General features: G+C 41.2%; 1 protein-coding gene across 6 annotated transcripts in view; it reads right to left on the bottom strand.

Moving 5' to 3' along the window:
- The window catches only part of c6h7orf57 (chromosome 6 C7orf57 homolog), a 72,655-nt gene that overhangs the window by 34,848 nt on the left and 23,870 nt on the right, over window positions 1-13,937 (bottom strand). For 5 of the 6 annotated variants that reach the window (XM_063050127.1, XM_063050130.1, XM_063050129.1 and 2 more), the window contains 3 exons: window positions 11,426-11,608; window positions 8,571-8,670; window positions 6,341-6,491 (listed from right to left, as the gene is read on the bottom strand). In XM_063050127.1, coding sequence (XP_062906197.1) covers window positions 6,341-6,491; window positions 8,571-8,670; window positions 11,426-11,608 — 434 coding nt within the window. The remainder of the gene's footprint in view (window positions 1-6,340; window positions 6,492-8,570; window positions 8,671-11,425; window positions 11,609-13,937) is intronic. The other variant, XM_063050132.1, reaches the window with a different exon arrangement.

Below are 13,937 nucleotides of genomic sequence, written 5' to 3'. Positions count from 1 at the left end.
CAGGTTAATGATGGTTCATAAGATCAAAAAACTTTATACTCTGGAAATCTGCAAAAAAAAACACAGATTCTGGTTGTATTAAAGAGTGCTGTCTTGAAGGTACTTTAAGGCTTGATGACCTTACGAAGGCCTTCGACCTTGTGAGCAGAGACAGCCTGTTCAAAATCCTCGCCAGGATTGGTTGTCCCCCGAGGCTTCTCAGGATAGTTCAGTCATTCCACACAGACATGAAGGGCGTTGTTCAGTTCGACGACTCTTCTTCGGAGGCCTTCAACAGCTGCAGCGGTGTGAAGCAGGGCTGTGTGCTTGCCCCCACCCTGTTTGGCATCTTCTTCGCACTCATGCTGAAGCATGCCTTTGGAACACCAACTGATGGTGTCTACCTCCATACCAGATCGGACGGGAGGCTGTTCAGTCTGTCCTGGCTGAGGGCGAAAACCAAGGTTCGTGAAGTATTCATCAGGGACATGTTGTTAGCAGATGACGCGGCACTGGCAACACACTCTGAAGAGCAACTGCAATGCTTCATGGACAGCTTCTCGAGAGCCTGCCAGGACTTCAGCTTGACCGTCAGCCTGAAGAAGACCAACATGTTGGGCCAAGGCAATAAGCACCCCCTGCCATTACCATCAACAACTACGAGCTGGAGGTAGTTCACGAGTTTACATACTTTGGCTCCACTATCACGGACAGTCTCTCCCTAGACCCTGGGATCAACAGACTGATCTGACGAGCAGCCTCAACATTCGCCAGGCTGACAAAGAGAGTCTGGGAGAACTGAAAGCTGACAACACACACCAAAGTTGCAGCCTACAGGGCCTGCGTCCTCAGCACACTGCTTTACAGCAGTGAGATCTAGAGCCTCTACTACAGACAACAGCGGCGTCTCAACGCCTTCCACCTTCGCAGCCTGAGACGCATCCTGGACATCATGTGGACTGACCGAGTCACCAACAATGAGGTCTTGGCCTGCGCCCAGATACCCAGCCTCTTCACCCTGCTCCAACAATGCCGTCTCCGCTGGCTGGGCCACGTACACCGCTTGTCAGACGGGAGAATCCTGAAAGACCTGCTGTACGGGGAACTGGCCTCCGGTAAGAGAGCACAAGGGCGGCCCCATCCCCATCTTCATTTCAAAGACGTTTGCAAGAGAGACATGAAGTCACTGAAAATGAACGTCGAGAGGTGGGAAGACATCGCAAGCGATCACTCTCACTGGAGGCTGGAACTACGCAGAGGTCTAAAAAGAGGAGAAGAGAAGCTGAGGCTTGCTGCTGAAGAAAAGCGCACTCATCGGAAAAACAGCACCAAGTCAACACTGGAGGACAGCGCCTTCAAGTCCAGTTGCTGCAGCCAAGACTGTCACTCCCGTGTGGGCCTCTACAGCCACAACAGACGCTGCTCTAACACAGACTGAAGCAAGACTTTCCAGGCGCAGATCCATGGTCTCGCGAGACTAACGGATGCCACCACAACCACCACAATTTCAAGTCTGAGAAACAACAATCTACCATTTAAAAGAAGTATCAACTGAGAGCAAAACAACTTTAACTGTTTCCTTTTGGGCTCCTCCTTTAAGTTTTCATATTTTTATGTAGTTATAAATTCAATTTTGACTGTCCTCTGCAGATCAGGAGTGGGAGGCCATCACCTTACTCATCGGACATTCAGTCACTGGGCAACTATATTAACTAAAAGACATAGGAGCAGAATTAAGTCATTTGGCCCATCAACTCTGCTACACCATTCCATTATGGCTGATTTATTATCCCTCTCACTCCAATCTCCTGACTTCATTCCATAGTCTTTGATGCCCTGACTAACCAAGAACCTATCAACCTCCAATTTAAATATATCCAATGAGTTGTCCTCCCACAGCTGTCTTTGACAATGCATTCCACATATTCACTACCCTATGGCTAAAGAAATTCCTCTGCAACTCTGTTCAAAATGAATATCCCTCTATTCTGAGGGTGTGCTCTCTGGCACTAGATTCCCCCAGTATAGGAAACATCATCTCCACATCCACTTTTCCTAGGCCTTTCAATATTCAATAGGTTTCAGTGAGACCCCCCCCCCGCCTTTACTCTTCTAAACTCTAGTGAGTACAGTCCCAGAGCTATCAAATGCTCCTCATACATTAACTCTTTCATTCCCAGGATCACTCTCATGAACCTCCTCTGGACTCTCTCCAATGACAGCACATCATTACTTAGATAATGGGCACAAAACTGCTCAGAGTACTCCAATGCCTTACAAGCTTCAGCATTATATTCTTGCTTTTATCTTCTAGCCCTCTTGAAATGAATGCTTACATTACATTTGCCTTCCTTACCACTGACTTATCCTTTAAGTTAACCTTAAGGGAATGTTGCACAAGGAATCCAAAATCCCTTTGCACCTCTAATTTCTTAATTTTCTGTTTAGAAAATAGTCTATGCCTTTACTCCCTCTACCACAGTGCATGATTATAGACTTCCCTACACTGAATTCCATCTGTCACTTCTTTTCCCATTTTCCTAATCGATCTAAGTCCTTCTACGTACTCCCTGCTTCCTCAGCACTCCCTGCCCCTCCACCTATCTTTGTATCATCTGCATACTTAGCTACAAAAGCATCAATTCTGTTATCCAAATCATTGGCATATAAATTGAAAAGAAATGGTCCCAACACCGACTCCTGCGGAACATCACTGGTCACTGGCAACCAAGCAGAAATGGCCCCATTTATTTCTACTCTTTGCCTCCTGGCAATCAGCAAATCTTCTTTCCATGCTACAATCTTTCCTGTAATATCATGGGATCTTATCTTGTTCAGCAGTCTCATGTGTTGTCATAGGCCTTCTAAAAATCCAAGTATAAACATCCACTGACTCTCCTTTGTCTATCCTGCCTGTTATTTGTTGGGCAAGATTTCCCCTGAAGGAAAACATGTAGATTTTGACCTATTTTATCATGTGCCTCCAAGTATTCGAAAACTTCATCTTTAATAATTGACTCCAACATCTTCCCAACCACTGAAGTCAGGCTAACTGGTCTATAATTTCTTTCTTCTGCCTCTCTCCTTTATTAAAGAGTGGAGTGACATTTGCAATTTTCTAGTCCTCTGGAACCGTTCCAGAATCTAGTGATTTTTGAAAGACCATTACTTTGGTCCAGGTGACTTATCTACCTTCAGATCTTTCAGCTTCCCAAGTGCCTTCTTTGCAATAGCAACAACTGTCATAATATTGCCCTTTTTACATGCCTTTTCTATCTCCCATTGTAATTTATACCCCACATTCTGGCTACTACTTGAGCCTTGCATATAATACCCATCAGGGTCTTCTTACTCTTGCAGTTTCTTAGCTCTATTCACAAGGATTCTTCAACTTCCAATCCTATGTCACTACTTTCTAAGGATTTGATTTCATATTTTACCAATAGACACACCCTATACCCTCTCCTACCTCCCCATCCTTTCAATAAAATGTGTGTCCTTGGATGTTCAGCTCCTAACTATGACCTTCTTCCAGCCACAACTCAGTGACGCCCACAATGTCATACATGACAATCTCTAACTGTGCTACAAGATCATTTACTTTATTCTGTATACTACATGCATTCAAATATAACATCTTCAGCCAGGGATTCATCACCCTTTCCAATATTGCTTCCATGCTACATCTCCAACTGACTGCAATTTTGCCCTGTCCTCTGCTTGTATTTCCTCATAGTCTCACTACACACTGCATGTACATGTATTAACTATCCCATCATCAGCCTTATCACTCCAGCTCCCATCCCCCTGTCAAATTAGTTTAAACCAAGCACCCTCCCCCCCCCCCCCCCGCCAATAGCTCTAGCATACCTGTTCAGAAGGATAATGGTCCCTTTAGGATTCAGGTGTAACCTGTCTTTTTTTGTACAGGTCATACCTTTCCCAGAAGAGATATCAATGATCCAGAACCTGAAACCCTGCTTCCTGCATCAATTCGTCAGCCACACGTTCATCTGCCAAATCATCCTATTCTTACCCTCGGATAGCAATACAGAGATTACTGCCCTGGAGGTTCTGCATTTCAGCTTTCTACTTAACTTCCTATATTCTCTCTTTAGGATCTCCTCATTTTTCTTACCTTTGCACCAATATGTACCATGACTTTTGGCTGCTCTCTATCCCACTTTAGAATGCTGTGGAGCCGATCCCAGGCATCCCTGATCTTGGCGCCTGGGACACAACATACTATCTGAATGTCTCTTTCATGTCCCCAGAATCTCCTGTCTGCTCCTCTAACAATGGAATCCCCTATCACTACTGCACGTCACTTCTTCACCCTCCCCTTCTGAGCCCTAGAGCCAGACTCAGTGCCAGAGACCTGACCGTGACGTTCCTCTGCTAGTTCAACTCCCCAACAATGTCCAAGGCAGTATACCTGCTGTTGAGAGGAAAGGCCACAGGGGTACTCTGCATTGGCTGCCTATCCCCTTTGCCCTTCCTGATGGTCACCCAGTTACCTGTGTCCTGCATTCTGGGTGTAACTACCTCCCTGTATACGTTGGGAATGCAATGGGAATAGCATTCTTTTTGCTCTTGGACATAACTATGAAAATGGCCTGGTGTTATCCCTCAAGATAAAGCATCACTAACCATGAATTGAAAATTACTTAAAAGTCATTTATTCCCATTTTCAAAGCTAGTAAAAATTTCTGAGTCTCAAAATTTTTGGTTCTTAGTGAAACATTGAGATCATTGCCAGTTGATGCAAGGAAGAGTGGTATTGTAATATTTTAAGAAATTCTGCATTTATAAGACCATAAGATATAGGAGCAGAAGTTGGCCATTTGGCCCATTGAGTCTGCTCCGTCATTCAATCATGGGCTGATCCAACTCTTCCAGTCATCCCCACTCCTCTCCCTTCTCCCCATACCCTTTGATGTCCTGGCTAATCAAGAACCTATCTATCTCTGCCTTAAATACACCCAATGACTTGGCCTCCACAGCCACTCTTGGCAACAAATTCCACAGATTTACCACCATCTGACTAAAGTAATTTCTCCATATCTCTGTTCTAAATGGACGTCCTTCAATCCTGAAGTCTTTCCCTCTTGTCCTAGACTCCCTTATCATGGGAAATAACTTTGCCATAGTAATTTCCCATGGTAGGGGAGTCTAGGACAAGAGGTTCAGATATCCATTCTGTGCAGCTAACATGGGGTGCCATCTCTTGTCTCTCTTTGTTATACTCCTTTTTCTTAAATGCTTCATGGGCTTGTGTGCCACTCATATCCAAGACCATGATGATTTTCTCTGTACTATTCTATGTTTAGTACATGTACTATCTGAACTTGCTGCCTGCATGTTGTTTGTACAGAATTAATTATGTGGCAGATGAATTAGGTGGTAATAATAATTGAAAATTTGACTGTCTCTCCCAGAAGTGGACAAATTTCTCCAGGAAGGTTATGTTGTGATTGGGTGATTGGCTCTATTGGGCTCCGGCCATATTGGAAGTGCAGCCTTTCAGGTAGGATATTAAACTGGGGATTCATGTGTCAAGTGGATATAATAGATCAATACTATGTTTCAAGAAGGAGCAGCAGAGTTCTAGTAAACATTACTTTCTTAAACAACACCTCCGTGAGAGATAATCTCAGTATTTATGTGAGATGCTGTGTCCTCAATTGGCAGTTGTGGCTTCTTGCTTTTCCACAGTCATTACAATTGAAGAGAACTTAATTAGCTATGAAACATTTTGCCCTGGTTATATGAGAAATACAAAATAAATCCAGCATCTTTCTTTTCTATTCATATATAGCAACTTTTAATAGTCATAAATTCAGTCATAAATTCATTGGAGCAAATGACAATAAAACTGCTGGTGAGAACCATTATGAAGGTAGACATAGGATAAAGAAGGTCCAACCCCTCAAAAGACCTGAATAAACATCACCATTAGATTCCAAAATTAAAGAAAGACATGAATGTCCCCTTCATCTGATAGTTCAATTATAATGGCTTCACCTACTCATCTCATGGTTAAAATTAAAATCAGCACTGATAAAATCTTAGGAACAGCTCCATTTCTGAATGAAAACACTGCTCGTTCCAGATCTGTCTACTCAATATCTGTTCAAAAGTGTAGGTTGAAATGCCATTGATGAGAGAATGTCATGATAAACCTCTGCCACTGAAAGAATCTTTCCATCATTCATCATTGTTTTAGCATTAGAAGAAAAACTATATCAGATGAGCCCAAATGACTTGTTTGACAAACTCCCCAAAATTAAAAGTTCTTAATAAGTATCACATTCACAATTACATTTATGTGTTTCAGCATAATTACAATTTGCAATATTACCTGAATGCTTCTTGACTCTTCCTGATCTTCTTCCTTCTCATGTAACTGTCGTTCAGCTGCCTCAGCTGGTGAGAGGTTGCAGTTTCTGCCCTCTGATTCATCTAGGATTGAGCCCCGAGACATAGAATCTGAAAGTTTCTTCTGGATTATCCTGTAAGGAGAACGTGTATTTTGTATTGTCATCACAGTGCCATGTCAAGTAGAGCTGCTGCTTTAGCTTGGGTTCAATCTAGATCTCTAATTGCTATGTGCATGGAGTTTACACATCCAGCACGTGACTACATGTGTTTGCCCCAGATGCTCCAGTTTCTTCATACATTCTAAATCTGTGCTGGTTGGTAAGTTAATTAGTAGTTGTAATTTGTCCCTAGTGGAGTTGGGTGATGAGAGAGTTAATGAGCTTGTGAGAGGGAATAGATTACAGAGAAATAGGTAGGGAAATAAGATAGCTGGGGTAATTCTGAGAGCCATTGTGTTGAATGGGTTTTTATCTTGTAAGGGCAGTATGAGAAATATTGGGAATGCTTTGAATAATATTTCATAGCCAAATAGTACATCTGATGGCAGAATCTAATGTTGAAAACAGTAACCAGGTTCCCACTAGCAAGTGTAACACCCTGGGAAAGGTTTCACTGCTAATGTAATGGTCTTTCTGTAGAAGCACTGCTAATGTAATATAGCAGCAGTGTTTGGGCTATGGCGACAGATAACGGGGGCTTTGGAATGTGTGCCATCCAATGAAGAGAGTGTGTTTTTCTTGTTGTGTGCCTGAGACTGAGGTGATCTGGGTCTTTTGTTTGGCGGAAGATGGAGAGAAAAGATGCCAGAACAGAGAGGTCATAGACACCAGAAAGGAGTGGACTTGGAGTGGGGCTGAGAGTCGACGAAGCCTGGGGAAATTGATGGAGGATCAGCAGAAGGGAAACCATGAGCTCCAACTTGTGCACATTAGACTGTTTCATTAAAATGCCCTTTTCTTTTTGTTTAACTTTACTAACCCTTTAGTCAAATTAAGAATTATGAGGCTAAATCGTTTAATTGCATATGGTGTACCGTCTGTTATTTTGTGGTACTGATTTGTAACAGGGTAACGAATCACGCAGCATCCACACAAACAGCAGGTTTTGCACCTCAATCTCACACGTTTGGTGGAGCCAGAGATTGTCTCCCCTAGACTTATGCAGCTGACAGAACCTGAGGGTTACAAAAGTAACCTGAAGAAAGTTGACACATTTCTGAAAATATTAGAAAATGTCCATAGTTTACCCTTACAAAATGGTATGTGCAGAAGATGAAATATGCTACTTCTGTCCTTCAGTTTCAATCGCTGAATTTCTTTCCAAAACATCTGTGCTCTGGTTGCCAGTTAACATTTCTTACAGGACTCAAAAATGCTCTAAAATGTAATGTGAGATTGTCAAGTTTGTGGTCCAGATGACAAAGATGACAAAGATACTCAGATGACAAGATTACAATAGGTAGACTTTGCAGGATGGGAAAGTCCCTCCGCCTATCTTAACTGGCCAGTTTCCAAGCAATGTATTGTGTTAAGTCTTTAGGTACTTTGACAACCCACTAAAAATATAAAAATAACCTAAATGCTATATTATTATGGCTTTCAAAGGAATCATAACAGTTGGACTAAATAAGAAACCAGTCATTTCTATCACATCTGTAGATTTGCAAGATCTTTTAGAAACATAGAAACATAGAAAATATGTGCAGGGTAGGCCATTCGGCCCTTCGAGCTTGCACCGCCATTCAGTATGATCATGGCTGATCATCCAACTCAGAACCCTGTACCAGTCTTCCCTTCATACCCCCTGATCCCTTTAGCCACAAGGGCCATATCTAACTCCCTCTTAAGTATAGCCAATGAACTGGCCTCAACTGTTTCCTGTGGCAGAGAATTCCACAGATTCACCACTCTCTGTGTGAAGAAGTTTTTCCTAATCTCGGTCCTAAAAGGCTTCCCCTTTATCCTCAAACTGTGACCCCTTGTTCTGGACTTCCCCAACATCGGGAACAATCTTCCTGCATCTAGCCTGTCCAATCCCTTTAGGATTTTATACGTTTCAATAAGATCCCCCCTCAATCTTCTAAATTCCAACAATATTTTGGGTGGTAAAATATTGTTATGATACAAAAAATGCTCCTAATTACATAACAACTTATTTTCAGAGATGAAGAAAAATGGTGTCATTGATGAACAAATTCTCCAGCCACTTACTGATTATTTCCTTGGAATGTAGACTCAGAAGTCAGCCACTCAGGTTTCTTGAAGGAAGCACATGTAGTTTTTGTGGGAAAGTCACTAAAAGTCAATAAATCTGTAAGCAAAATGAAAAGAATATTCAATTTCACTTAGTACTAAAGTTATTGCCAAATGATATATAAGTATATGAGAAATTATTGAATTCTTATCCCTTGGCAATATAGAAATGAAGCAGATAAACTTCTCTGTTATGAATTGGTCTATAGATCCTCTCATTTCAGAGAGAACACATTGACTGAAAAGGTTGTTTGTTGGGACCAGAGGTGAGAGTCAGTCTGATTCTGCTTGTTCTAACACAGCACTGAGGCTGTGAGACTGTTCCAGCTGCTATGAGCTTCATGTCTGCGAGCTTCACAGTAATTTGCCCTGCTGTGTGACGAACTGACACCAAGCTATGAGCCCACTCCAGCTGCTCCTGCTTCCGGGTCTATGGACTCAATTTGGTTTGGAATGCTGTTGCCTTTTATTATTTGCATGATTTGTGTTTTTTTTCTCTTTCTCTGCAAATTGGATATTGGTCTATTTTTAATTGGGTTCTTTTGAGCTTCTTGCTTTGTGGCTGTCTGTAATCAGGCGAATCTCAAGGTTGTATAATTTGTACATTCTTTGATAATAAATGTACTTAGAATCTGTGAATCTTTGAAATGTCTCTCCTGGTAGTTTTACTGAACTGGAAGATTTAGAATTGGTGGAAGCTTTAAAAGACTTCAGTTAAGAGGCACGACAACCAGCAAAGCAGTTGGATAACAGTACCAATTTCTGAAATGGCTTTGATTTGTGAGGGCTGAAGAACAACTGCAATGTTTTATAGACAATAGACAATAGACAATAGGTGCAGAAGTAGGCCATTCGGCCCTTCGAGCCAGCACCGCCATTCACTGTGATCATGGCTGATCATCCACTATCAGTATTCAGTTCCTGCCTTATCCCCATAACCTTTGATTCTGCTATCTTTAAGAGCTCTATCCATCTCTTTTTTGAAAGCATCCAGAGACTTGGCCTCCACAGCCTTCTGGGGCAGAGCATTCCATATATCCACCACTCTCTGGGTGAAAAAATTTTTCCTCAACCCCATTCTAAATGGCCCACCCCTAATTCTTAAACTGTGGCCTCTGGTTCTGGACTCACCCATCAATGGGAACATGCTTCCTGCCTGCAGTGTGTCCAATCCCTTAATAATCTTATATGTTTCAATAAGATCCCCTCTTAGCCTTCTAAATTCCAGAGTATACAAGCCCAGTCGCTCCAATCTTTCGATTTTCAATCTTTCCAGATTTTCAAATACATTTCTGCAATCTGATGGTCAATAACACATGGCCAGCATGGTAGCCTAGTGGTTAGCATAACACTTTACAGTACAGGTGACCCAGGTTCAATTCTTGCCGCTGTCTGTAAAGAGTTTGTACGTTCTCCCTGTCACCACATGGCTTTCCTCTGGGCATTCTGATGTCTTCCCACAGTCCAGAAATGAACTAGTTGGTAGGTTAATTGGTCTTGTGAATTGTCCTGTCATTAGGCTAGGATTAAATCAGGGGATTGCTGGCCGATTGGGGATCGCTGGGCAATGAGGTTCAAAGGGCTGAAAGGGCCTATTCCATGCTATATCTCAATAAATAAATAAACACACAAAGGTTCGCTGTCAGAAATTTCCTGATTGTTGGTGTTTCTCGGTGATTCTGTTATAGCATTTTGCTTGCACATGCAGCAGCACAGAATCACAGACTAAAGAGGAAGTAGCTTAGAAATGTTATCTATGTTAGTGGAGCAGAGATGGGAGGAAGGAAGGAATGAGAGGCTAGCAGGGGGAGTGTGCACACAGTGTGGTTTCTGACAGCCGCATTTTATATTAAACAGAACATGTCTTTATGTTGACCAAATTAATTGAAATTTATCTCAAAGGGATCCACTTTGGGCAAACATAAATATTTGTAAGACACTTTGACCTTGCTGCCACTATCAATAATTCTGGTATTTTAGAAACTCCATTACTGTATGCACAATTCCGAAATACATTCACACTGTTTTGATGATATTGAATAAAACTTAGTCGCTGCTTTTATCCTCAATGCATTCCAAGCCAAATACTCCAACGGTTTGATCAGGTTAGCCTGCATACTGTGAAAGATACATATCGGGCTCTCCATCCATTACAAGTCTTACTGAGTGATATCACAAGTGGTTCTGGTAGTTTGGCCATAGTTGCTAAATCCTCTATTTATCCAACCAAACCCGCCTCAAATCACCTTATCACAATATATATGCTGGTCAGAATATGCTAATAAAAACAAAAAACAAAGCCAATATCTTAGATAGATTGCTTACAGTGGAATTGGCCAGTTCTGACAAAAGCAGATTGAGTGAGTTATCTGAAATTGTAGATTTCGATAATTAGCTGATATGTTTTTCTGTTAAGAAAAAATGGTATTTTCATTCATTGCTGAATTCAATAATGCAGATAGGTTTTCTTCTCGAATGGGGTGGGAGAATGTAAACTGGGAATGCAGACTTCTTTCTTAATAACTCTTTTTCAGAAATCTGTAACTTTGTGCTGGTAGGAGAAAGGGAGGTAGTGAGGGGGTTGAAAACAGTGAATCAAAAATTATTTACTGGAAGTGCAAGGATACTAGCTGGATCAAATGCTCTCTTGCTCCAAACTAGCAGATCTCATTTACATTCCATTATTCTGTAAAGGTCCCTCCACCGCTTTTTGCTTTTCTTTTGCTTTGACTTCCAGAAGTTGCGAGCCTTGCTATAATCTGTAAAGCACTGACAATTGTGGAGGTAATATTTTTTAGATACAAGAGCATTACCTCGCAGACCACCTCTCTTTGCCAACTTCACGTAGTCAGAATCAGAATCAAAAATGACATTACGGCGTCCTCGGAATCTTTCCTCACCAGTTGTCATGTAACCAAGACCAGGCATCAGTGACGTTTCCCGTTGTTTATTATTAGAATTTTCTTCTTTCATATTTGACATTGGTTTCAATTGTTCTGTCCATAAAAAAAGGGAAATGCATTTCTAAAAATCTTAAAGAAAAGTTTTTTACATGACATTTTATGTGATTTTTTTTATCGGTTGGAAGTAGCAAACAGCACATACAGTATAATCTACCTCAAGATACCCTGAAGACTGGATCAAATATTTATATTCCTAACTTTTCTGTAGACACTTAAGCTGGTACTTAAGATTTTGGGGAATCCTACATCAACTCTGATTAGTTGAGAAGTCGCTGTCCAATTAATGATCTATCCCTGATTGCAACTAAATTTCTTGAGACTCTGTGATTTGGAAATACATTTTAGTTAAGTGAAGGGAATCTCTAAAGATAGATTTTAACCAGTTGTACTGCATAGCCACTGCATACGAGAATCTCTTTCTCCTGGTAACTGTGAATTAGTTTTTCTTTTAAATGTCCATTAAAAGGGGATAGAGTGCTGAGTCAATTATAAAATTACTCATTAAGCCCATCACACGAAAGCTGGATGCCAGAATAGTAGAGGAGTTCCTGGTGCCAGGGGTGCAATGATGCAGGTCAGAATTAAGAAAAAAAAACAAAGCATGATCTAATTCTACTATACGTGCTTGTTATCTTGTATATGCAAGGACTAGGCCTTAAGCCACAGTGTCGCCTGTTTACAGCCACGAGGAGAGAGGCGTTGGAACTGGTGCACTCCACCAGGGCATCCAGGCTGGAGTCGATGGTGCCCCCAGTGGTCACTTGGCAGAAAACATGCTCTGTTGTGGTTGACTGTAGATCAATGGCTCGAGTTTGGACTCTTTTTGCGTGGCTATGATATCAATATGTGATTCCTACCTTGTACATGCTATGTGTGCTTTGTGCTATGTGTGACTGTCGGCACTGTGCTTTGCACCTTGGCCCTGGAGTAATGCTGTTTCATTTGGCTGTATTCATGGGTATTCATGTATGGTTGAATGACAATTAAAGTTGAATTGAATTGAATTAGTATATTTCTAATGCATCATCCTATTGTACATCATTTCCTTATATTAGCTATCAGCTTGAACTGTTGTGTCAGAGACACCGCTTTCATTTACTGGGTATATGTAGCATCTGCATGTGCTGAAAAGAAATATGCAGATTTTCAAGTATTGACTTAGCATGCTTTCAATCTTCTTGTCAAACAACTGAATTGAAAGTGATAAAGGAATACCTCTGTTAATTCATAACTTGCTAATTCTATCACTGAGTCTCAGCATTAACAAGATGGATATGATTACTGAACAACAGCAAAGAAGATATATTGCATGCCATCTATTCAAAGAACATTGTTAAATATAGCTTTTTCTGCTGACTTTACTGCAGATTTGGAATGCTTTTAAATCAATTGGACATGGATGGATTAGTTGGTACTTATGGGGATGAGGGCCTGGATTTAGACACTGCAAATTCCTAACACTCATGAAATTCTGAAGCTCTGTTTGTAATCCAACTGCTTATTCCATATGTCGGTCTAAACTATGAATGAACAATGGTGCATTCTCTCACGAATAATGTGAACATAGTCATTTGTTTTATGCCTGGATTTGGACAGTCCAGTCGAGGCACCAACTCAACAGACAACAAGTACATTGTCAGCACTGTTATTTACAGAAAATGGTCATCACAAACACTTCTCAATTTGCTAAAAACTTCAGCACATTAAAATAAAAAAAATAAGAATTACATTTGTTCTGATTTCAGTGATATTAGAACAGGAAAAATATCAAACAATCAGAAATAGGATCAGGAAAATACATACTTTCCTTTGAGTCTAGTTTGTCATTTAATGTGCCTAAACTGCTCTGGCTGGAGTTCAAAGGGAATCATCTCTTTCAGCTGCTTCCTGGTAAGTAAATCCTGGACTTATGCCAACCCAGGAGACAATTGTGCTGGGACTCCACAACATGGCCCTGACGAATTGTTCTCTCAGGCTCATGTTGTGGAATAGATAGGAACGTGTAAGAAAGGTGTTTGATTTATCTTACTTATTTTACTTTAGTTTCATGTTTTATTGGCCTCCTAACTTTAATGCTTTTGAAGTTCAGATTTAGATTTATTTATCACATGTATATGGAAACATACAGTGAGATACGTTGTTTGTGTTAATGATCAACACACCTAAAGATCCGTGGGGGCAGCCTGCATGTGTCGCTACACATTCTGGTACCAACATAGCATACTCACCATGTTCAGTAGAACAACCCAAGCAATACCAGCAACAAACAACAGCACATCAAGCTCTTTTCCACTGATACCCCTCATCACACCCACTTACACAGATATACAGGCTTCCAACTTCAGGAAAGGCTACCTGCAGG

Source organism: Mobula hypostoma, chromosome 6 (assembly GCF_963921235.1).
Source record: "Mobula hypostoma chromosome 6, sMobHyp1.1, whole genome shotgun sequence".
Taxonomy (NCBI): domain Eukaryota; kingdom Metazoa; phylum Chordata; class Chondrichthyes; order Myliobatiformes; family Myliobatidae; genus Mobula; species Mobula hypostoma.
This window is presented reverse-complemented; position numbering and strand designations above follow the sequence as displayed.